Source organism: Schistocerca nitens, chromosome 10 (genome assembly GCF_023898315.1).
Source record: "Schistocerca nitens isolate TAMUIC-IGC-003100 chromosome 10, iqSchNite1.1, whole genome shotgun sequence".
Classification (NCBI taxonomy): Eukaryota; Metazoa; Arthropoda; class Insecta; order Orthoptera; family Acrididae; genus Schistocerca; species Schistocerca nitens.
In genome coordinates this window covers 211,806,653-211,833,602 of record NC_064623.1, presented here as the reverse complement: position 1 = coordinate 211,833,602, position 26,950 = coordinate 211,806,653, and the positions used below count along the sequence as shown (strand labels likewise).

At 44.6% G+C, this 26,950-nt stretch overlaps 1 protein-coding gene across 1 annotated transcript in view; it reads left to right on the top strand.

Moving 5' to 3' along the window:
• LOC126210449 (arylalkylamine N-acetyltransferase 1-like) overlaps positions 1-26,950 on the top strand; it is a 123,593-nt gene that overhangs the window by 57,814 nt on the left and 38,829 nt on the right. The window contains exon 2 of the mRNA XM_049939681.1: positions 16,198-16,381. Coding sequence (XP_049795638.1) covers positions 16,201-16,381 — 181 coding nt within the window. The 5' untranslated portion in view covers positions 16,198-16,200. The remainder of the gene's footprint in view (positions 1-16,197; positions 16,382-26,950) is intronic.

Here is a 26,950-nt window from a genome sequence, read left to right as displayed (position 1 = left end):
GGGGTAATGCAGGAGTAGGTTTAATAATGAATAAAAAAATAGGAGTGCGGGTAAGCTACTACAAACAGCATAGTGAACGCATTATTGTGGCCAAGATAGACACGAAGCCCACGCCTACTACAGTAGTCCAAGTTTATATGCTAACTAGCACTGCAGATAATGAAGAAATTGAAGAAATGTATGATGAGATAAAAGAAATTATTCAGGTAGTGAAGGGAGACGAAAATTTAATAGTCATTGGTGACTGGAATTCGAGAGTAGGAAAAGGGAGAGAAGGAAATATAGTAGGTGAATATGGATTGGGGCTAAGGAATGAAAGAGGAAGCCGCCTGGTAGAGTTTTGCACAGAGCATAACTTAATCATAGCTAACACTTGGATTAAGAATCATGATAGAAGGTTGTATACATGGAAGAACCCTGGAGATACTAAAAGGTATCAGATAGATTATATAATGGTAAGACAGAGATTTAGGAACCAGGTTTTAAATTGTAAGACATTTCCAGGGGCAGATGTGGACTCTAACCATAATCTATTGGTTATGACCTGTAGATTAAAACTGAAGAAACTGCAAAAAGGTGGGAATTTAAGGAGATGGGACCTGGATAAACTGAAAGAACCAGAGGTTGTACAGAGTTTCAGGGAGAGCATAAGGGAACAATTGACAGGAATGGGGGAAAGAAATACAGTAGAAGAGGAATGGGTAGCTTTGAGGGATGAAGTAGTGAAGGCAGCAGAGGATCAAGTAGGTAAAAAGACGAGGGCTAGTAGAAATCCTTGGGTAACAGAAGAAATATTGAATTTAATTGATGAAAGGAGAAAATATAAAAATGCAGTAAACGAAGCAGGCAAAAATGAATACAAACGTCTCAATAATGAGATCGACAGGAAGTGCAAAATGGCTAAGCAGGGATGGCTAGACGACAAATGTAAGGATGTAGAGGTTTTTCTCACTAGGGGTAAGATAGATACTGCCTACAGGAAAATTAAAGAGACCTTTGGAGATAAGAGAACAACGTATGAATATCAAAAGCTCAGATGGAAACCCAGTTCTAAGCAAAGAAGGGAAAGCAGAAAGGTGGAAGGAGTATATAGAGGGTCTATACAAGGGCGATGTACTTGAGGACAATATTATGGAAATGGAAGAGGATGTAGATGAAGATGAAATGGGAGATACGATACTGCGTGAAGAGTTTGACAGAGCACTGAAAGACCTGAGTCGAAACAAGGCCCCCGGAGTAGACAACATTCCATTGGAATTAATGACGGCCTTGGGAGAGCCAGTCCTGACAAAACTCTACCATCTGGTGAGGAAGATGTATGAAACAGGTGAAATACCCTCAGACTTCAAGAAGAATATAATAATTCCAATCCCAAAGAAAGCAGGTGTTGACAGATGTGAAAATTACCGGACAGTCGGTTTAATAAGCCACAGCTGCAAAATACTAACACGAATTCTTTACAGACGTATGGAAAAACTAGTAGAAGCCGGCCTCGGGGAAGATCCGTTTGGATTCCGTAGAAATACTGGAACACGTGAGGCAATACTGACCTTACGACTTACCTTAGAAGAAAGATTAAGGAAAGGCAAACCTACGTTTCTAGCATTTGTAGACTTAGAGAAAGCTTTTGACAATGTTGACTGGAATACTCTCTTTCAAATTCAAAAGGTGGCAGGGGTAAAATACAGGGAGCGAAAGGCTATTTACAATTTGTACAGAAACCAGATGGCAGTTATAAGAGTCGAGGGACATGAAAGGGAAGCAGCGGTTGGGAAGGGAGTAAGACAGGGGTGTAGCCTCTCCCCGATGTTATTCAATCTGTATATTGAGCAAGCAGTAAAGGAAACAAAAGAAAAATTCGGAGTAGGTATTAAAATCCATGGAGAAGAAATAAAAACTTTGAGGTTCGCCGATGACATTGTAATTCTGTCAGAGACAGCAAAGGACTTGGAAGAGCAGTTGAACGGAATGGATGGTGTCTTGAAGGGAGGATATAAGATGAACATCAACAAAAGCAAAACGAGTATAATGGAATGTAGTCGAATTAAGTCGGGTGATGTTGAGGGTATTAGATTAGGAAATGAGACACTTAAGTAGTAAAGGAGTTTTGCTATTTGGGGAGCAAAATAACCGATGATGGTCGAAGTAGAGAGGATATAAAATGTAGACTGGCAATGGCAAGGAAAGCGTTTCTGAAAAAGAGAAATTTGTTAACATCGAGTATAGATTTAAGGGTCAGGAAGTCGTTTCTGGAAGTATTTGTATGGAAGTGAAACATGGACGGTAAATAGTTTGGACAAGAAGAGAATAGAAGCTTTCGAAATGTGGTGCCACAGAAGAATGCTGAAGATTAGATGGGTAGATCACATAACTAATGAGGAGGTGCTGAATAGGATTGGGGAGAAGAGGAGTTTGTGGCACAACTTGACCAGAAGAAGGGATCGGTTGGTAGGACATGTCCTGAGGCATCAAGGGATCGCCAATTTAGTATTGGAGGGCATCGTGGAGGGTAAAAATCGTAGGGGGAGACCAAGAGATGAATACACTAAGCAGATTCAGAAGGATGTAGGTTGCAGTAGGTACTGGGAGATGAAGAAGCTTGCACAGGATAGAGTAGCATGGAGAGCTGCATCAAACCAGTCTCAGGACTGAAGACCACAACAACAACAACATGAAAGTGTACGGGCCTGAAGATGACGTTCACGCAACGTCGAAACTAGTAGGCGAATAAATATGAAATATTAAATACAGCTTCATTTGAAAAGGGCGAGCTCGACGCCCTGTGCCAAACAATCCCCCGTTCGTGCTCGTGGTTCGTCTATAATAAACTTACTGCGCATGAAAGGTCTCTGTTGGATTCCTTTCGTGTTAATTTTTTAAAACTGTTGTCATTTACGGCATACATTCCACTTCTAAATTTACTGTGGTGTTTCTGACTATCTGGGAGGACACTGAGCAGTGAAACGTGTTACTTTTACACATAATCAAGAACGATCTGTCACACTACTACACTTTAAAAGACAGTTTATATGTAATTCATGTCACACAGTCTCATGCGGAACCTACATCCGCTTTCTTTCATATACTGTATATGATAAGATACTGTCATCCCCCTTCCCTTATGTGTGAAAGGATGAATGAGCAAATGTATTTCTAGCTGCATGCTTGATAGTTGCAGACAATCCTGTCTGCTAGAGAACAGTAGGATCAACGTCGGAACAGGTAGCTACGCTTTCTAAAATCAGAGAGGTTTCTATACTTAGTATGGTCCTGTCCGTCCCTTGTCATGTTGGTTTTGTATCTGGAAGCACCATTGGTAGGGGCCCACCGCAGTCTGTCTGCGGCGAGCGTCTGAAGTGGTAAGATCTCCGGCTAAGCGCGTCTCAGCTAAGTCCGTAGGACAATGGATTTCTTAAGTTCAGCCTAACAGAAAATTTAATCACTTTTATTTCAGGTTTAGATCTAAAATATCTAACGTTATCTTAAATTGCAACGCAGTGTAATTCGAGTGTGAAGTTCAGAATATCTTCCAGTAGTTGCTTTGTCACTACTTTGTGAGTAAAGTGGAACCACGTGTGGATGATCCGTAACTCTAAGATCATCAATCTTAAATGCGAATGTGCGTGAGATTATAACGTCTCGTCTTGACAATATTTTTCAATATAGCAACTTTTCTGTATGTTCAACTCATGTGGGGTCAACTTTGTGAGACCAGTACCACGTGCTAATACAATTGTTTGAACCATTAGGTTAATAGCAAGACGATAGTAACCAGTTCGAAGTTTTTCTATTGTAATTTGCGTTCGATGTAATTTATTTTAATTATCAAAATTATTGTGGAGTTACACTCTTCGTGTAAACCAAGTTGACCACGTGAAGCATGTAGTGTAATCATCAAAGTAGCCCTCATCTATTCTTTTCGGGAAGATTTCCCAGAGAGTTAGTATGAATTTAGTATACCAGTGTGTGGTAATTTCATGACGGACAGGATTGCGCTACGAACGTAACTTCTTTGGGTGAAAATTGAATCGGTTGATTGTGGTTAATTTCCTCTTGCATATGTTTCAACGTTCTTCGTGTGTCATTTTATGAATGCAGTGTTGTATGCAGTCTCCCAATCTTGGCTCCATATTTGATATGTTCTGTAAGATTACAAAGTCACATTTTCACAATCTTAAATAAGGCACCAGTTTAGTTATGAATCAAGTTTAATATGCTGAAATTTTAACGGAACAATGATCAGTGTTAAAATAAATGTCCAAATATAAACTGATTTATTTCTGTTTATTTAAATTGTCTTTATATATATACATCACCGGTTATCGTAAGATGACTACTAAAAGATTATAATTAATGTTAGTCTGGTTGGGAATTTGGTAACTTGGTGAAACAGTTGCTCAGTAATGCAAGGTTAACGTCCCCAGATAGCTCAAAGCTTTTAACCCGCTTTTATTGTCTTGAATATCAGCACCGCTTTCAGAACAACTTAATGCATCAACATTACACGGACGGGACGTCAAAGCTACAGCTCTCGTACTTTTTTTACGACTGCGAAGTACCAACAATAATGCCTCTGTTCTGCATGCTTCTCCATAATCTATAGTATTACCGAACGAATGCAGACTGTCTGTTTAAAATTTCATTTTCAATATTTCGTAAAATTATTGACAGAATTTAAACGTTTAAAACGCCACATATTTTCGTTTTCACTCTCTGTCACAGTTGCATTCAATAATTTTTATATCTGATGACTACTTTCAGACTAATTGAAAGTTTTCAAACCATAGCCTGGAGACAATGAACAGCTGTTAATGTAATCCTTACAAAAAGTTTACAACGTTTGAATATTCAAGAAAATTAAACAACTCTCATTTGTGTAATGGACACTGAATACCGTTATAAATGTTGGCTCATGTGCAATACCCATAAATGGTATATACATATTCAGGAACCATTAAGTTCACAAACACGAGTAGTGAAAGGTGTCAAGCTCTCTCCAGACGTACGTGGTGTACTGAAGGTCCACGTGTTGACCGTGTCGAAGTAAACTAGACAGAGGAAGGTAGTCGCTATGTGTAATATTGTTATACGCTGAGAAGCTTTACGTGATTCATGCTTCGCAGTGATAATCATCCGCTATTCGTTAAACAGTATTAATCTTACCGAAAACTTGACGACATCTCATGAAATCTGTTAAACAGTTATAATGCACCAATTAAAACTGCCAAAAGTTAGGACGCATTAAAAGTTCAACGCCATAATCTGGTTCTATACATCTACCTCTACAGTCACCATACAGTAATGGCGAAGGGTACGTTGCACCACTACTAATAATTTCCTTTCCAGTTCCACTCGTAAGTAGAGGGACGGAAAAATGTCTGTATTCCACCGTACGAGGACTAATTTATATTCTTTTATCTTCGTGGTCTTTAAGCGAAATGTACTTTGCTGGCAGTAGAATCGCTGTGTACTCAGCTTCAAATACCGAGTTTCTAATTTTGCGCAATACTGTTTCGCGAGAACACCGTCGTCTTCGCTCCAGGGATTCCCGTTTGAGTTCACGAAACATCTCCGGAATGCCTGGGATCTGATCGAACGTGCCAGTAACAAATATAGCAGCACGCCTCTGAATCGCTTCGGTGACCTTCTTTAATGCGACCTGATGGGGATCCCAAATACTCAAACAGTACTCAAGAATCGGTCTATCTCTTTTGAGAATGAGCAACACTTTCCTTAAGTGCCCCCAGTAAATCGAAGCTGACCATTCGCCTCTCCCACTACAATTCTTACATGCTCGCTCCATTTCATATCGCTTTGCAACGTTACACTTATATATTTAACCGATATGACTGCCAAGCAGCAACCATTATGCTGTATTCCAAAGTCACACGATTTTTTTTACCTTCATTCGCATTAACTTACATTTTACTACATTTAAAACAAGCTGACCTTCAGCAGACCCCAACAATATCTGTAATCACAGGCCAACCGCAGAGATTTTTCTAGGGGAGGGGGAGGCAAGAGACTGTCATTTTTTATATATAAATGATTTGATCACTTTTCAGATGGGTGATGTCAGTTTTCAGATGGGTGATGCCATTAGAACTACATTTTTTAGCAAACACCAAAACCTTATTATATGTCAGAGAACTCACTTCTAGAAGTATATTAGAATTCTTTAATGAAACTGCGCTCCAGATTGCAGTGGGAGAGGGGGGGGGGAGTGTCCCTTATTCATCCGCAGTCCCTTGTAGCCGCCTATGGCCATAATTGCAATAATTAGTAAGTAAGTATGCTTTTATTATTATGTAAAAGACAATTGTGTGAAAAGTATATGAAAGAACGTTACGGCAGTGTTCGAATCTATTGCGTATCTCACTATTGGATTACAGTGTAAGATATGTACACTCCTGGAAATGGAAAAAAGAACACATTGACACCGGTGTGTCAGACCCACCATACTTGCTCCGGACACTGCGAGAGGGCTGTACAAGCAATGATCACACGCACGGCACAGCGGACACACCAGGAACCACGGTGTTGGCCGTCGAATGGCGCTAGCTGCGCAGCATTTGTGCACCGCCGCCGTCAGTGTCAGCCAGTTTGCCGTGGCATACGGAGCTCCATCGCAGTCGTTAACACTGGTAGCATGCCGCGACAGCGTGGACGTGAACCGTATGTGCAGTTGACGGACTTTGAGCGAGGGCGTATAGTGGGCATGCGGGAGGCCGGGTGGACGTACCGCCGAATTGCTCAACACGTGGGGCGTGAGGTCTCCACAGTACATTGTCGCCAGTGGTCGGCGGCAGGTGCACGTGCCCGTCGACCTGGGACCGGACCGCAGCGACGCACGGATGCACGCCAAGACCGTAGGATCCTACGCAGTGCCGTAGGGGACCGCACCGCCACTTCCCAGCAAATTAGGGACACTGTTGCTCCTGGGGTATCGGCGAGGACCATTCGCAACCGTCTCCATGAAGCTGGGCTACGGTCCCGCACACCGTTAGGCCGTCTTCCGCTCACGCCCCAACATCGTGCAGCCCGCCTCCAGTGGTGTCGCGACAGGCGTGAATGGAGGGACGAATGGAGACGTGTCGTCTTCAGCGATGAGAGTCGCTTCTGCCTTGGTGCCAATGATGGTCGTATGCGTGTTTGGCGCCGTGCAGGTGAGCGCCACAATCAGGACTGCATACGACCGAGGCACACAGGGCCAACACCCGGCATCATGGTGTGGGGAGCGATCTCCTACACTGGCCGTACACCACTGGTGATCGTCGAGGGGACACTGAATAGTGCACGGTACATCCAAACCGTCATCGAACCCATCGTTCTACCATTCCTAGACCGGCAAGGGAACTTGCTGTTCCAACAGGACAATGCACGTCCGCATGTATCCCGTGCCACCCAACGTGCTCTAGAAGGTGTAAGTCAACTACCCTGGCCAGCAAGATCTCCGGATCTGTCCCCCATTGAGCATGTTTGGGACTGGATGAAGCGTCGTCTCACGCGGTCTGCACGTCCAGCACGAACGCTGGTCCAACTGAGGCGCCAGGTGGAAATGGCATGGCAAGCCGTTCCACAGGACTACATCCAGCATCTCTACGATGGTGTCCATGGGAGAATAGCAGCCTGCATTGCTGCGAAAGGTGGATATACACTGTACTAGTGCCGACATTGTGCATGCTCTGTTGCCTGTGTCTATGTGCCTGTGGTTCTGTCAGTGTGATCATGTGATGTATCTGACCCCAGGAATATGTCAATAAAGTTTCCCCTTCCTGGGACAATGAATTCACGGTGTTCTTATTTCAATTTCCAGGAGTGTATATGACATCAGAGGGGCATATGACAATTAACATTTCATTTTGACCTGTGTCGAAAATGATGATGTTTGGTTTCTGGGGCTCTCAACTGCGTGTTCATCAGTGCCGCTCAAAGTCCCAATTTTTACACAGTGCAATCTACCCACTGTCACCAATGGTGATTATGATGAGGACAACACAGACATCCAGTACCCGGGCGCCTGTGCCGAGATTAAGCGTTGCTATTTTTTGAGACGAAGACTGCGTCAGACTGGTGCCTTAAAGACTACCTATGCCTATGTCACTACTCAAGAGTGACTTCTACATCTACATCTACATTTATACTCCGCAAGCCACCGAACGGTGTGTGGCGGAGGGCACTTTACGTGCCACTGTCATTACCTCCCTTTCCTGTTCCAGTCGCGTATGGTTCGCGACTGCCGGAAAGCCTCCGCGAGCGCTCGAATCTCTCTAATTTTACATTCGTCATCTCCTCGGGAGGTATAAGTAGGGGGAAGCAATGAATTCGATACCTCATCCAGAAACGCACCCTCTCGAAACCTGGACAGCAAGCTGCACCGCGATGCAGAGCGCCTCTCTTGCAGAGTCTGCCACTTGAGTTTGCTAAACATCTCCGTAACGCTATCACGCTTACCAAATAACCCTGTGACGAAACGCACCGCTCTTCTTTGGATCTTCTCTATCTCCTCCGTCAACCCGACCTGGTACGGATCCCACACAGATGAGGAATACTCAAGTATAGGTCGAACGAATGTTTTTTAAGCCACCTCCTTTGTTGATGGACTACATTTTCTAAGGACTCTCCCAGATTTCCTGGACAAGCGTCTGCTCATAAGCCACACATGACGCCGGTAAATGGCAAACGTTGGACGATTGAACAGTGGAAAAACGTTGTGTGGAGTGACGAATCACGATACACAATGTGGCGATCCGATGACAGGGTGTGGATATGGCGAATGCCCGAATTCACGGTCTGTGGCCGAGTGGGTACACGACAATAGCATTCCTGTAATGGACTGGCCTGCACAGAGTCCTGACCTGAATCCTATAGAACACCTTTGGGATGTTTTAGAACGTCGACTTCGTGCCAGGCTTTAGCGACTGATTCCCATACCTCTCATCAGTGCAGCACTCCGGAAAGAATGGGCTGTCATTCCCCAAGAAACCTTCCAGCACCTGATTGAACGTATGCCTACGAGAGCGAAAGCTGTCATCAAGGCTAAGGGTGGGCCAACACCATATTGAATTCCAGCATTACCGATGGAGGGCGCCACGAACCCGTAAGTCATTTTCAGCCAAGTGTCCGTATACTTTTGATCACGTAGTGTACGTATTTTTATTTGTATGAAGCAAGACCATGAACATATCTCTCCGGGTGCCAGACCCGCCTTACCAAAAATTAATTTTATATGATCATTCCACTTGAAATCGTTCCGCACGCATACTCCCAGATATTTTACAGGAGTAACTGCTACCAGTGTTTGTTCCGCTATCATATAATGATACAATAAAGGATCCTTCTTTCTATGTATTCGCAATACATTACATTTGTCCACGTTAAGGGTCTGTTGCCACTCCCTGCACCAAGTGCCTATCCGCTGCAGATCTTCCTGCATTTCGCTGCAATTTTCTAATGCTGCAACTTCTCTGTATACTACACCATCCTCCGCGAAAAGCCGCATGGAACTTCCGACACTACTACGACATTTATATACATTGTGAAAAGTAATGGTCCCATAACGCCCCCCTGTGGCACGCCAGAGGTTACTTTAACGTCGGTAGACGTCTCTCCATTGAGAACAACATGCTGTGTCCTGTTTGCTAAAAACTCTTCAATCCAGCCACACAGCTGGTCTGATATTCCGTAGGCTCTTACTTTGTTTATCATCCGACAGTGCGGAACTGTATCGAATGGCATCTACCTGGGAGCCTGTATTTAATATTTTCTGGGTCTCATGAACAAATAAAGCGAGTTAGGTCTCACACGACCGCTGTTTCCGGAATCCATATTGATTGCTACAGAGTAGATTCTGGGTTTCCAGAAACGTATCATATACCCGAGCAAAAAACATGTTCTAAAATTCTACGACAGATCGACGTCAGAGATATAGGTCTATAGTTTTGCGCATCTGCTCGACAACCCTTCTTCAAGACTGGGACTACCTGTGCTCTTTTCCAATCATTTGGAACCTTCCGTTCCTCTGGAGGCTTGCGGTACACGGCTGTTAGAAGGGGGGAAAGTTCTTTCGCGTACTCTGTGTAGAATCGAACTGGTATCCCGTCAGGTCCACTGGACTTTCCTCTGTTGAGTGATTCCACTTGCTTTTCTATTCCTTTCACACTTATTTCGGTGTCAGCCATTTTTTCGTTTGTGCGAGGATTTAGAGAAGGAACTGCAGTGCGGTCTTCCTCTGTGAAACAGCTTTGCAAAAAGGTGTTTAGTATTTCAGCTTTACGAGTGTCATGCTCTGTTTCAATGCCATCATCATCCCGGAGTGTCTGGATATGCTGTTTCGAGCCACTTACTGATTTAACGCAAGACCAGAACTTCCTAGGATTTTCTGTCAAGTCGGTACATAGAATTTTACTTTCGAATTCAGTGAACGCTTCACGCATAGCCTTCCTAACGCTAACTTTGACATCGTTTAGCACCCGTTTGTCTGAGAGGTTTTGGCTGCGTTTAAACTTGCAGTGAAGCTCTCTTTGCTTTCGCAGTAGTTTCCTAACTTTGTTGTTGAACCACGGTGGGTTTTTCCCGTCACTCACAGTTTTACTCGGCACGTACCTGTCTAAAACGCATTGGGTACAATGAAACCTAAATTCAATATAGTGTTAGTATGCGGCCCTGTAATATCGTTGTAAGATCACCCTTTCCAAGCCAACCACTGTTAGGAGATGTCCATTATTTAAGCGGGGATTTTTTTTTTTAAATTCCTATCCCCCTCACCCGCCCCAACCCCCCCGCCCCCCAGCCTTGAAGGGGTTTACCCTGCATTTTTAAATAATTAAATTTATTTGATATGTTCATGGTCTTGCTTCATACAAATAAAAATACGTACACTACGTGATCAAAAGTATACGGACACTTGGCTGAGAATGACTTACGGGTTCGTGGCGCCCTCCATCGGTAATGCTGGAATTCAATAAGGTGTTGGCCCACCCTTAGCCTTGATAGCTTTCGCTCTCGTAGGCATACGTTCAATCAGGTGCTGGAAGGTTTCTTGGGGAATGACAGCCCATTCTTTCCGGAGTGCTGCACTGATGAGAGGTATGGGAATCAGTCGCTAAAGCCTGGCACGAAGTTGACGTTCCATAACATCCCAAAGGTGTTCTATAGGATTCAGGTCAGGACTCTGTGCAGGCCAGTCCATTACAGGAATGCTATTGTCGTGTACCCACTCGGCCACAGACCGGGCATTCGCCATATCCACACCCTGTCATCGGATCGCCACATTGTGTATCGTGATTCGTCACTCCACACAACGTTTTTCCACTGTTCAATCGTCCAACGTTTGCCATTTACCGGCGTCATGTGTGGCTTATGAGCAGTCGCTTGTCCAGGAAATCTACGTTTTCTCACCTCCCGCCTAACTGTCATAGTACGTGCAGTGGATCCTGATGCAGTTTGGAATTCCTGTGTGATGCTCTGGATAGATGTCTGTCAGTTACACATTACAACCTTCTTCAACTGTCGGCGGTCTCTGTCAGTCAACAGACGAGGTCGGCCTGTACGCCTTTGTGCTGTACGTGTCTATTCAAGTTTCCACTTCAATATCACATCGGAAACAGTGGACCTACAGATGTTTAGGAGTGTGGAAATCTCGCGTACAGACGTAAGACACAAGTGACACCCAGCCACCTGAACACGTTCGAAGTCCGTGAGTTCCGCGGAACACCACACTCTGCTGTCTCACGATGTCTAATGACTACTGAGGTAGCTGATACGGAGTACCGGGCAGTAGGTGGCAGCAGAATGTATCTAATATGAAAAAAGTATGTTTTTGGGGGTGTCCGAATATCACATAGTGTATGAAATGCCAGTGTTCCTTTGCATACTTTGGATATGAAGTACAACGTTATTTGCCTCTTCCTTCGAATTGTACGATTTACAATCTGTTGATTTATGCTATAACTAAGAGAATTATTTTCGGTGTGCACTCTGTCCTGACATCATGTTCATGGAGGACAAGCGGGACCGCATCGTTCGGCACAGGTGGATGCGCTCTCAGGACGAGAGTATATTCGGCAAATTGACTGGCCTGCCCCTTCTACCGACTTAAATCCCATCGAGGGCATATGGGATGCGGAGGAGAACGTACGGTAGCACGTCCACACGCCCAACGGCCATCAGCAGTTGTCAACCGTACTGTTGGAGGAAGTGAATGTCCTACAACAAAAACTCGTTACCCAACTTGTTGCCCGCAGCTCGTGGTCTAGGTACTAGAGTTGCCTCCTCTGGATCACAGGGTCCCTGGGTCGATTCCCGGCAGGGTTGGGGATTTTCTCTGCGAGGGGACTTCGTGTTTGTATTGACGACATCATTTCATCATCATGCTCATCCTTCGTGACGGTGGCTAGATTGGACTGTGAAAAAATTGGGCCTTTCTACGGGTACTAATGACCGCGCAGTTGACCGCCCCACAAATCATACATCACCATCATTACCAGACTTGTGGCCTGCGTTGCCGTCCTTGCTGATCGTGCAGTTTATTCAACAACCATGACTCGTCTTTTGTAATGTCCAGGGGGCTATAATAAATCGCAGTGACTCAGTGTAATTATTGTCTTTGAATAAAAATGTCATTCCTTTCCGTGTCATTGCGTATTTCTTTCAATTACCTTCTGTATTATGCTGTAGTCGTTCTTTCTGTGTGTGGTTTAAGTATGATCGACCTATGTTACTTGACAGTTCGACATCGTGCCAAAGTTACTTTCGTTCTTTCGATTCGCGCTGCCATATTATATGTATAACGCTCACGCATATAAAAAATTCCAAAATGATTTTACCATACAGGAATTACAGAGTGACAATTATTGACGTATATAAAATAAAATCGTCACAACGTCGGAAAGGTTTACGCTACGACGTTTCAACTGCACGGTTGGCAGCGGTGCATGATGTGAATTAGTATATGTTGTGTGGTTTGGTTTTGAAACCCTCTTTCAGTTGGATGGGTTCGAAACCCTCTTTCATTTGGATGCGTTCGTCAATAAACAAAGTTGGTGCATTTGGGAAACTGAGAATCCACATTTCCCGATCGAGAAGTCTCTTCACCCTCAACGGGTGACTGTGCGGTGTGCAGTGTCCAGTCACGGAATAATCGGTGCGATATTCCTTGATAGCACGGTGACTACCGAACAGTACATGAAGCTTTTGGAAGCTGACTTCATCCCCATTATCGAAAGTGATGGCGGTTTCGACAAGATGTGGCTCTTGCTAGACGGAGCTCGACCATACCGAAGCAGGAGGGTGTTTTATCTCCTGTAGGAGCACTTTGGGGACCGCATTCTGCTTCTGGGGCACCCAGAGGCCACTGGCACGGGCCTCGATTGTCTGCCATATTCTCAGGATCTTAACACGTGCCACTCCTATTTGTGGGGCTATATTAAAGGTGTACAGCAATAACGTGAAAACCATTGCCCAGCTGAAAACAGCAATTCAGGAGGTCATCGACAGCATCTACGTTCCGACACTTCAGCGGGTCATGCAGAATTTCGCTATTCGTCTGCGCCACGTCAGCGCCAATGATGACAGGCACATCGAACTTGTCATAATCTACATTCCAGTATCTTACATAATGAATAAAGTGTGTGCACGCCGTAGTTTGTAAATAATGTACTTGTTTCATGTTGTTGTGGTGTTCAGTCCTGAGACTGGTTTGATGCAGCTCTCCATGCTACTCTATCCTGTGCAAGCTTCTTCATCTCCCAGTACCTACTGCGACCTACATCATTCTGAATCTGCTTAGTGTATTTATGTCTTGGTCTCCCTCTACGATTTTTACCCTCCACGCTGCCCTCCAATACTAAATTTGTGATCCCCTGATGCCTCAGAACATGTCCTACCAACCGATCCCTTCTTCTAGTTAAGTTGTGCCGCAAACTCCTCTTCTCCCCAATCCTATTCAATATCTCCTCATATGTGATCTACCCATCTAATCTTCAGCATTCTTCTGTAGCACCACATTTCGAAAGCTTCTATTCTCTTCTTGTCCAAACTATTTATCGTCCATGTTTCACTTCCTTACACGGCTACACTCCATACAAATACTTTAAGACCGACTTCCTGACACTTAAATCTGTACTCGATGTTAACAAATTTCTCTTCTTCAGAAACGCTTTCCTTGCCATTGCCAGTCTACATTTTATATCCTCTCAACTTCGACCATCATCAGTTATTTTGCTCCCCAAATAGCAAAACTCCTTTACTACTTTAAGTGCCTCATTTCCTAATCTAATTCCCTGAGCATCACCTGTTTTAATTCGACTACATTCCATTATCCTCGTTTTGCTTTTGTTCATGTTCATCTTATATCCTCGTTTCAAGACACTGTCCATTCCGTACAACTGCTCTTCCAAGTTCTTTGCTGTCTCTGACAGAATTACAATGTCATCGGCGAACCTCAAAGTTTTTATTTCTTCTCCATGGATTTTAATACCAACTCCGAATTTTTCTTTTGTTTCCTTTACTGCTTGCTCAATATACAGATTGAATAACATCGGGGAGAGCTACAACCCTGCCTCACTCCCTTCCCAACCACTGCTTCTCTTTCATGTCCCTCGACTGTTATAACTGCCATCTGGTTTCTGTACAAATTGTACGCTCCCTGTATTTTACCCGTGCCACTTTTTTTTGTATGGTTCTATAATTATCACACTATACAGCGGGGCTTACGGTCAAATAAGGCAGAAGGGATAGATAACATTCCATCAGAATTTCTAAAATCATTGGGGGAAGTGGCAACAAAACGATTATTCACGTTGGTGTGTAGAATATATGAGTCTGGCGATATACCATCTGACTTTCGGAAAAGCATCATCCACACAATTCCGAAGACGGCAAGAGCTGACAAGTGCAAGAATTATTGCACAATCAGCTTAACAGCTCATGCATGGAAGCTGCTTACAAGAATAATATACAGAAGAACGGAAAAGAAAACTGAGAATGCGCTAGGTGACGATCAGTTTGGCTTCAAGAAAAGTAAACGGACGAGAGAAGCAATTCTGACGTTACGGCTAATAATGGAAGCAAGGCCAAAGAAAAATCAAGACACTTTCATAGGATTTGTCGGTCTGGAAAAAGCGTTCGACAATATAAAATGGTGCAAGCTGTTCGAAATTCTGAAAAAAGTAGGGGTAAGCTATAAGGAGAGACGGGTCATATACAATATGTACAACAACCAAGAGGGAATAATAAGAGTGGACGATCAAGAACGAAGTGCTCGTATTAAGAAGGGTGTAAGACAAGGCTGTAGCCTTTCGCCCCTACTCTTCAATCTGTACATCGAGGAAGCAAAGATGGAAATAAAAGAAAGGTTCAGGAGTGGAATTAAAATACAAGGTGAAACGATATCAATGATACGATTCGCTGATGACATTGCTATCCTGAGTGAAAGTGAAGAAGAATTAAATGATCTGCTGAACGGAATGAACAGTCTAATGAGTACAGAGTATGGTTTGAGAGTAAATCGGAGAAAGACGAAGGTAATGAGAAGTAGTAGAAATGAGAACAGCGAGAAACTTAACATCAGGATTGATGGTCACGAAGTCAATGAAGTTAAGGAATTCTGCTACCTAGGCAGTAAAATAACCAATGACGGACGGAGCAAGGAGGACATCAAAAGCAGACTCGCTATGGCAAAAGAAGGCATTTCTGGCCAAGAGAAGTCTACTAATATCAAATACCGGCCTTAATTTGAGGAAGAAATTTCTGAGGATGTACGTCTGGAGTACAGCATTGTATGGTAGTGAAACATGGACTGTGGGAAAACCGGAACAGAAGAGAATCGAAGCATTTGAGATGTGGTGCTATAGACGAATGTTGAAAATTAGGTGGACTGATAAGGTAAGGAATGAGGAGGTTCTACGCAGAATCGGAGAGGAAAGGAATATGTGGAAAACACTGATAAGGAGAAGGGACAGGATGATAGGACATCTGCTAAGACATGAGGGAATGACTTCCATGGTACTAGAGGGAGCTGTAGAGTGCTAAAACTGTAGAGGAAGACAGAGATTGGAATACGTCAAGCAAATAATTGTTTCCAGTTTTCTGAATTTGATAGAAAAGAGCCGAGAGTTCTGTAGCAGCCATCTGTGTCCACTTGGGTAATGAAATTACTATACAAAGACAGCTACAAGCACGCTTCTGCTTGTGCAGGTCATGTCCTCGCCGGGCTTCGACATCCGGACTCTGACGGAGAGGGACGGCCCGCAGCTGGTGTCCTTCCTGAGGCGCTTCTTCCTGAGGGACGAGCCGCTCAACGCCGCGGTGGGCATCATGGCCGACGGGCAGGACTCCTCTCCAGAGCAGGAGGGCTTCTGTCTGGAGGCGCTGCCCGAAGGTACGGCTGGGTCAGCTCACCACTGGCTGCAGTGTAAATGCTGGCAAAGCTTTTCTATTTTTTATCTTTTCAGTGTCGTCTATAATTATCGTCTGACAGCAAAACGTAGTAGATATTCTAATGCTTAATGCGAAACCGGTTTACAATGGAAAAAGTTAGTTCCAATTTTGGCCACCAGGTGCAAATGTGGCGCTGCGAATGCAAGAAAGACGTACAGATTTGTGTCCATATTTAATGGATCAGCAATTGGATGTGGGCAGGAAAGGTCAAACAAATCAGAAAGACCTAATGGTGATTTTCTTATTAACTGTTGGTTACATAATTTGTTCAATATGAGCACTGGAGACATCAACGAGATGCCTTACAGCGCCAGATTTGCACCTGGTTGCCAAAATTGTAACTAATTTTTTGTCGTTGCTTAACATTGTTAGCAAAAATATCGAACTGTTCTTGTCCGATTTATTTCAAGTTTGGACACATTCCTCTGATATACGTTGGATGAACAGAGGCTAAATATTTTAATATATATAATACAGAAACATATATGTAATATACAAAGGGAAAACGTAGTTACCAAAATCTCGGAAAGTTCTTCAGCGATTTATTTCAAATTTTTACACGATACTCTAATAAGCATTCGGACAGATGTGGGATACATACTTTTTTGTGTATGTAATATGTAGATTTATATTTAATATAAATAGAGGAAGCGTTATCAGCAAAAATTGCGGTAAGTTCTTCACATATTAAAGTTTAAGACGATATTGTAATAAACGTTCGATCACACATAAGTTATTTTGTTTTATACGACAATGTGTAGTTTTTCTGTTATACCTAACTGCGGGAGAGAAAATGCTCTGCTGTGCTGTGAAAATGTGCAGCTTCGGTTTCAACTACAATAACATAGAATTAGACGAAATGTTTCCTCCGAATACATTCTTTTTCCTAATATATAATTTCAAACAAAAAGTTTGCACAATATTGTACTGTTTTGTTTTCTTCCCCGCCGTGGGTTTTATAGCAAACGGGAAAGTTGTATTTGTGGTGTATCGGCTTATGATAGGAATTGTATTCCGGAATTTTAAACGTCCGAATCTTTTTAATCCTATCCATTCGCAGGTTAAAACTATGCGAAATACTGCCACTGAAACTACTATACAGACCCAGCAGCTTGAGTGGTATCCCTCATATCCCAAATACCAATGATCCCACCCGGTTTACCCATTCATTTTGATCGATTTCAGTTCCCAACCAGCATTTCACTTCCAATACGAATAAACAACGCTCAAGTCAGAGAGAGTGGTGACGAGGGGATGAACAGAGAGGGGTGGGGGGGATAATGGACACAGAGAGAGGGAGGAAGATATGGACAGAGAGAGTGGGGAGGAAGTGACGCACAGAAGAGGGGAGAAGGAGGAGATATAGAGAGGGGGTGAAAATGAGGTGGACAGAAAGAGGGAGTAAGGAGTTAAGGATGTATACGCAATACAATATTACGTGAATAAGAAGCACTGTCGGGTTCGCTAGTGTACTATAATGCAAATGATCAACTTTCCAGTAGGAAGCAATAATGCCAACTAGTTTCTATGCATAAGGTAAGATTATGCACTCCGTTTGTCATTCAGAAATCTCCATCTGAATGTTTATTGGCTGTGAGAATACCATGTTATGCTTGATACACTATGTGATCAAAAGTATCCGGACATCCCCAAAAACATACGTTTTTCATATTAGGTGCATTGTGCTGCCACCTGCTGCCAGGTACACCGTATCAGCTACCTCAGTAGTTATTAGACATCGTGAAAGAGCAGAATGGGGCGCTCCGCAGAATTCCAGGACTTCTAACGTGGTCAGGTGATTTGGTGTCACTTGTGTCATATGTCTGTACGCGAGATTTCCACACTCTTAAACATCCCTAGATCCACTGTTTCCGATGTGATAGTGAAGTAGAAACGTGAAGAGACATTTACAGCACAAAAGCGGACAGGTCGACAACACCTGTTGACTGACAGAGACCGCCGACAGTTGAAGTGGGTCGTAATGTGTAACAGGTAGACATCTATCCAGACCATGACACAGGAATTACAAACTGCATCAGGATTCACTGCAAGTACTATGACAGTTAGGCGGGAGGTGAGAAAATCTGGATTTCATGGTCGAGCGGCTGCTCGTAAGCCACACATCACGCCGGTAAATGGCAAACGACGCCTCGCTTGGTGTAAGGAGCGTAAACATTGGACGATTGAACAGTGGAAAAGCGTTGTGTGGAGTGACGAATCACGGCACACCATGTGGCGATCGGATGGCAGGGTGTGGGTATGGCGAATGCCAGGTGAACGTCATATGCCAGCGTGTGTAGTGCCAACGGTAAAATTCGGAGGCGGTGGTGTTAGGGTGTTGTCGTGTTTTTCATGGAGGGGGCTTACAGCCCTTGTTGTTTTGCGTAGCACAGGCCTACATTGATGTTTTAAGCACCTTCTTGCTTCCCACTGTTCAAGAGCATTCGGGGATGGCGACTGCATCTTTGAGCACGATTCAGCACCTGTTCATAAGCACGGCATGTGGCGGAGTGGTTACACGACAATAACGCCCGTGTAATGGACTGTCCTGCACAGAGTCCTTATCTGAATCCTACAGAACACCTTTGGGATGTTTTGGAACGCCGACTTCGTGACAGGCCTCACCGACCGACATCGATACCTGTCCTCAGTGCAGCACTCCGTGAACAATGGGCTGCCATTCCCCAAGACTGACTGAACGTATGCCTGCGAGAGTGTAAGCTGTCATCGAGGCTAAGGTTGGGCCAACAGCATACTGAATTCCAGCATTACTGACGGAGGGCACCACGGACTTGTAAGTCATTTTCAGCCGGGTGTCCGGATTCCTTTGGTCAATAGCGTATACAGTAAGAAGAGGAAACAACGAACTACACGTGTCACAAGCGGCGGGGTGTAGCCTATTCAGGCAGCCGTTTATCGTTCTGCCAAAATGCTGCTTGCGTCCGTTCGGGATACGTCAGTCATGCTAATATGGAATCTATGGCTTCAGGAGGACCATGTTCAGCGCCATGTAGAACTTGATGGCTCCACACGAGCCTGAAAGGAAAGACATCGTGTTCGGCCATATAGAGTCGTTCAACTTAGTCATCTGTTCTAAAACTGAATCATGCGAAACAGTTTCTAATCTGATCTGCATAAAGGACACAAACTGCAGTAATGTTCAAGTGTAGGCAATTATAAACTCTCGAAGTATTTTGTAAACCTAAGTAATAAAAATTAATGTGATGGTGCTGCAGTCGGTGAAATGGCTTTAGTTTATCGTGCTGTAAGGCGTAATTTAAGTTATTCCAGTTGTTGTTGTTGTTGTTGTCTTCAGTCCTGAGACTGGTTTGATGCAGCTCTCCATGCTACCCTATCCTCTGCAAGCTTCTTCATCTCCCAGTACCTACTCCAACCTACATCCTTCTGAATCTGCTTAGTGTATTCATCTCTTGGTCTCCCCCTTCGATTTTTACCCTCCACGATGCCCTCCAATACTAAATTGGTGATCCCTTGATGCCTCAGAACATGTCCTACCAACCGATCCCTTCTTCTGGTCAAGTTGTGCCACAAACTTCTCTTCCCCCCAATCCTATTCAATACTTCCTCATTAGTTATGTGATCTACCCATCTAATCTTCAGCATTCTTCTGTAGCACCACATTTCGAAAGCTTCTATTCTCTTCTTGTCCAAACTATTTACCGTCCATGTTTCACTTCCACACATGGCTACACTCCATACAAATACTTTCAGAAACGACTTCCTGACACTTAAATCTATACTCGATGTTAACAAATTTCTCTTCTTCAGAAACGCTTTCCTTGCCATTTCCAGTCTACATTTTATATCCTCTCTACTTCGACCATCATCAGTTATTTTGCTCCCCAAGTAGCAAAACTCCTTTACTATTTTAAGTGTCTCATTTCCTAATCTAATACCCTCCACATCACCCGACTTAATTCGACTACATTCCATTATCCTCGTTTTGTTTTTGTTGATGTTCATCTTATATCCTCCCTTCAAGACAACATCCATTCCGTTCAACTGCTCTTCCAAGTCCTTTGCTGTCTCTGACAGAATTACAATGTCATCGGCGAACCTCAATGTTTTTATTTCTTCTCCATGGATTTTAATACCTACTCCGAATTTTTCTTTTGTTTCCTTTACTGCTTGCTCAATATACAGATTGAATAACATCGGGGAGAGGCTACAACCCTGTCTTACTCCCTTCCCAACCACTGCTTCCCTTTCATGTCCCTCGACTCTTATAACTGCCATCTGGTTTCTGTACAAATTGTAAATAGCCTTTCGCTCCCTGTATTTTACCCCTGCCATCTTTAGAATTTGAAAGAGAGTATTCCAGTCAACATTGTCAAAAGCGTTATTCCAGTATTGACTGTGGGAAAAAAAAATTGTACTGGCGTAACCACAAGCGGCAGAACGATGAGGAAGAACGCAAGACCAGATAAGGCGGTGAGGCGACTTCAGCCTATAGACCGCTGACAAGGAGCGCATCACGACAGGGGCGACCTGTGCAAGAGGTGGGCATAGGCGCGCCCCTGCCAGCCTAGGCGGGCGTTAGTGGACGGTATTCGCAGAACATTAGCGAGGCCTAGCAGATAGTGCTACGAGGACAGTTATTAGTGGTCCACATCCATTGCTTGTTTGAACATTGTATACAGCAAGGACTCTGGTTTATGTTGCATATCACCCATCACTTGTGACACCATTGTTAATTCAAGTTAAGTACCGTCGATCTGCTTGACTGAAATAAAACAACTGATGTCATTCACTTGAGTTGTTGTATAGCATTCCGAGAATGTAGCCTCCCTTAGGCACCCTATACGAGGCGAGTGGGCGAAACCCCAAAAAATTAGTATCCCATATTTTCGCCAATTCAAAAGTTAGATCACAACTGAAATGTGGATGAAGAAGGCAGACTCTTAATGAAAAATGTGCTTGCTCCCAAGAATGTTAACAACTTTTTAGATGTTTTAATTACACTACTGGCCATTAAAATTGCTACACCAAGAAGAAATGCAGATGATAAACTAGTATTCATTTGACAAATATATTCTACTAGAACTGACATGTGATTACATTTTCACGTAATTTGGGTGCATAGATCCTGAGAAATCAGTACCCAGAGCAACCACATCTGGCCGTACTAACAGCCTTAATACGCCTGGACATTGAGTTCCCCATGCAGCTTCAACACGATACCACAGTTCATCAAGAGTAGTGACTGGCGTATTGTGACGAGGCAGTTGCTCGGCCACCATTGATCAGACGTTTTCAATTGGTGAGAGATCTCGAGAATGTGCTGGCCATGGCAGCAGTAGAAAAATTTCCGTATCCAGAAAGGCCCGTACAGGACCTGCAACATGCAGTCGTGCATTATCCTGCTGAAATGTAGGGTTTCGCAGGGATCGAATGGAGGGAAGAACCACGGGTCGTAACACATCTGAAATGTCCAGTGTTCAAAGTGCCGTCAATGCGAACAAGAGGTGACCGAGACATGTAACCAATGGCACCCCATACCATCACATCGGGTGATACTCCAGTATGGCGATGACGAATACACGCTTCCAATGTGCGTTCACCGCAATGTCGCCAAATACGGATGCGACCATCGTGATGCTGTAAACAGAACCTGGATTGATCCGAAAATAATGACGTTTTGCGATTCGTGCACCCAGGTTCGTCGTTGAGGACACCATCGCAGACGCTCCTGTCTGTGATGCAGCGTCAAGGGTAACCGCAGCCACGGTCTCCGAGCTGATAGTCCATGCTGCTGCAAACGTCGTCGAACTGTTCGTGCAGATGGTTGTTGTCTTGCAAACGACGCCATCTGCTGACTCAGGGATCGAGGCGTGGCTGCACGATCCGTTACAGTCATGCGGATAAGATGCGTGTCATCTCGACTGCTAGTGATACGAGGCCGTAGGGATCCAGCACGGCGTTCGTTATTACCCTCCTGAACCCACCGATTCCATATTCTGCTTACAGTCATTGGATCTCGACGAACGCGAGCAGCAATGTCGCCATACGATAAACCGCAATCGTGATAGGCTACAATCCGACCTTTATCAAAGTCAGAAATATGATGGCACGCATTTCTCTTCCTTACACGAGGCATCACAACAACGTTTCACGATGCAACGCCGGTCAACTGCTGTTTGTGTATGAGAAATCGGTTGGAAAATTTCCTCATGTCAGCACGTTGTAGGTGTCGCCACCGGCGCCAACCTTGTGTGAATGCTCTGAACAGCTAATCATTTGCATATCACAGCATCTACTTCCTGTCGGTTAAATTTCGCGTCTGTAGCACGTCATCTTCGTGATGTAGCAATTTTATTGGCCAGTAGTGTAACTTGTTGCTGTTATAGTTTATGTGTAACTGTAATGTACCAACGTGAGATGGAACAAATGGTCATTAAAAATGCCGAAAAAACTGGCAGCTATAGTGTATCCAGAGAAGACCACTGATCTGTTTTAAGAAGGGACGTGATTAAACTGACCAAGTGGCTCATTTCTATGGATCCAGGGCCCAATTCCTATGAGCCTGTTCCCAGTGTAGTTCTAACTGATGATGTCGTTGGGTCAGCACGGGTAAACGTAGAGGTCGTTTGCAGCAGAGCCATATGTTTCACATGGAGCGCTGACGGGCGTGCTCCAAAACGCTCGTGCCTGCACTAGCCATGTCCAGTCCACGCGGGATTCGGTGGCCTATGCGCGGTGACCAATTGGCGCCCAAAGTCCTGGACCAGTTCATTCATTTGTTCGGAAGAGGGTCCCCCCTTAGGTCGGTCGGCGATGACAGAATAGAGGCGCACGCACTACAATCTTATTCAATCGATTTTATAGAAACTATACGGTAAAAAATATCATTTCTGCTTTACTTTGTAGCTTTACATGTCAGGTTCATTATGATCTGCCTATCTCTTCAGCACCTCAATGCCCTGCGTTGCCTGAGCAAACCAATTGGGGTGCAGATCGCTGTACGCTGCTGCAGCTCTACAGAGCCCTTGTCCAATCCTGAACTGACTGTGGGAGTGTGCTTTATGGTTCGGCAGCGCCTTCAGCGTTGCATTTACTCGACCCTGTGCACCACTGCGGGGTTCGATTAGCGACAGGAGCTTTTAGGACGAGCCCGGTGACCGGTGTACTGGTGGAGGCTGGTGTCCCTCCACTGGAGATCAGACGCGCGCAACTTCTCGCCAGTTACGCAGCACACATTCACAGATCCCCTGAGCATCCGGATTACCGTCTCCTTTTCCCGCCAGCGGCAGTCCATCTCCGACATTGGTGGCCCAGATCGGGGCTAACGGTTTGGGGGTTGCGTGCGGTCCCTTCTCTCCGAACTGCGGTCCGTTCACGTACGCCTCCATGGTGCACGCCTCGGCTGCAGCTTCGTCTGCACCTTTCGCATGGCCCTAAGGACTGCGTTAACCCCGCCGCTCTCCGCTGTCATTTCGATTCTTGACGTGTTCCGGGGCTCTGAAGCGGTTTACACCGACTGCTCGATGGCTGATGGTTCACGGATGTTCACGGAGGACATATTGAGCAGCTCTCCTTGCCACTTGGCTGCAGTGTTTTCACTGCAGAGCTGGCGGCCATATCCCGTGCTCTCGAGTACATCTGCTCGTGCCCTGCCGAGTCATTTCTCCCGTGTACTGACTCGTTGAGCAGCCTACAAGCTATCGACCAGTGCTGCCCTCGCCACCCTCTGGTAGCGTCCATTCAGGAGTCCATCTATGTCCTGGAACAGGCCTGCCACCCCGTGGTGTTTGTGTGGACCCCAGGACACGCCGGAATCCCCGGCAACGAACTTGCCGACAGGCTGGCCAAACAGGCGACGTGGAAGCCGCTCCTGGAGATGGGCATCTCCGTAGCTGACCTTCGTTCTGTCTTACACCACAGGGTTTTCCGGCTTTTGGAGAAGGAATGGCATAATAGCGCGCACAAACATCTGCGTGTCATTAAGGAGACTATGAATGTGTGGAAGTCTTCCATGCAGGCCTCTCGCAGGGAATCAGTTGTCCTCTGCCGGCTCCGCATTGGCCATATGTGGCTAACGCGTGGTTACCTCCTCCGTCGCGAGGACCCACCTCACTGTCGCTGTGGCTGCCAAATGACAGTCGTCCACCTCTTGCTGGACTGCCCACTTTTAGCCGCCCTGCGGCGGACTTTTAACTTTCCCAGCACCCTGCCTTCGGCGTTGGGCGACAATGCCTCCACAGCAGCTTTAGTTTTACATTTCATCCGTGAGAGTGGGTTTTATACTTCTATGTAGGTTTTAGCGCGTGTCCTTTGTCCCTCTGTGTCCTCCACCCTGGTGCTTTTAGGGTGTAGGTTTTAATGTGTTGCAGAGTAGCTGGCTTTCCCTTTTTATTGTCGTGGTTGCCCGGCCACTGTAATCTGCTTTCATATTTTACTCTCTTCTGTTTCTAGCGTCTCTCTGTTGTTTTCTTGTCCTCTTTTGTTCCTTTTAGTGTTCGTTGCCTTCCCTTCGTTCTTGTGGCTTTTCCTTTCATTCCGTTTTGTGTTATATGTTTCATCCGTTTTACTCTTACACTTGTGGCATTGTTTTATTATGAACAAGGGACCGATAATCTAATAGTTTGGTCCATTCTCCCGCCTTTAAACCAACCAACCAACCTACATTAATCTACAAGGAGAATAAATTGAAAAATAAGTACTTCTTTTCTATTCCGTTCCGAAAACTTTTCAAACCATCCTCGTAAACAAAACCTAATACTAACAATAAATTTATTAACAGCTTCAGGAAGAAAGGAAATTTCCTTCCAAAGGTCCACAAATTTCAGATTACAAATTTTTACCCAATGAAAAAAAGAAACTATAGACAAAATAAGTCTCAGACTTCACTGTGTGTCCACACTTCACCAAAATTTTTAGTAAGTCGATTGAAGTAGAAAAATTTAAACGCTGGAGCCACATTACAATAATTAACGTCTGTTCAAATGTATACACAATGTTCAGCTAACACTACCCAGACAGCAATAATTAACATAGGAAGCACAATAAAACAGAACGGAACCTCTGCGGGGTTCAAAGGCGGCAAACACAAGTCCGAAATATTCCTAATCTGACACACAAAGCAACAGGTCATAATATAACCATCAAACAGAACAGTTATGATTACGTCAGGTTGTTGACAGCTCGAATAATAATCAGAAAGAGTAAATTACAACTTCCTACGAGGGTTGGAACTTAAATAGTGGCAACTATTTATTCACGACCGACACAAAAGAGTTACATGTTTGGTCCTGTTACTGTCCATCGAAGTAGTCACCAGCGTTGTGTAGCACCCGTTGCCAGTGATGTGGAATGCGTAGTATATCGTTAGCAGAGCCTGTTCTGTTGACTTTGCGAATGGAATGGTCTACTGCCTGTCGAATGCCTGGAACAGTTCTAAAGCGAATGCCACGAAGTGCTTCTTTCATTTTCGGAATCAAATCAAAGTCACAAGGACTTAAGTCCGGGGAGTATGGTGGATGGTACAGTACTTCCCAGTCCCACCGACCGAACAGAGCAGCCACAGCTTGCGCTGTATGAGCCCGCGCATTGTCGTGCAAAATGATGAGTGGTTTGCGCAGAAAGTGTCGCCGCTTCTTTTGCAAAGCTGGTCGCAGCCGATGCTCCAAAAACGAACAGTAATATTGTCCACTGACGGTGGCATTCGCTTCAGAACTGTTCCAGGGATTCGACAGGCAGTAGACCGCTCCATTCGCACCATCAACAGAACAGGCTCTGCTAACGGTATACTACGCCTTCCCCATTGCTGGCAACGGGTTCTACACAACGCTGGTGACTACTTTGAAGGACAGTAACAGGTGCAAACATGTAACTCTTTTGTATCGGTTGTGAATAAGTAGTTGCCACTATTTAAGTTCCAACCCTTGTATATTTGACGCTGCTGTCGGAGCGCGTAACAAGATCACTAAGGCAAGGTTTAAGGCTATCATCTGACCAGCACTGGCTCCGAATTAAAAAAATTCATAGTCTAATTCCATTCACCAACGTGTTTATAAGAACCTGCTCTTGATTATACGCAAAAATTGTCTTTGAAATGGCCACACAATCCGGGATTTCAGACACACCAAAATACCCAAAGAATTTATACACGTGCCAAGAATAATACCTTGTATAAGACGGTGCGTAAAAGAACACCCTTAACAACGCAAACCAAGAACTATATGTCAATCCACAAGCACAGAAAATTTCAAGGCACACTAACAGCAGTCTAATAAAGGAAATGCACCATATTTCAAAACAAGAACAAACAAGTTTAACACAGCGTTTTTAGAGCACCATAGACCAGGTACTAACTAGAGGTAGGCACTCCTGCAGTAAACCATATCTATGCAGAGTGGCTGTTTTGTACACAGTTCCGCGTAGTCAGCGCGTACACAACTTTCCCTCTAGAGCGCGCCCCACTAAGCACAACAGCGCAGGCGCAGCGCTCGTCCGTCTCCGCACTACGAGATGGCGCTGTCTTAGAGACGGA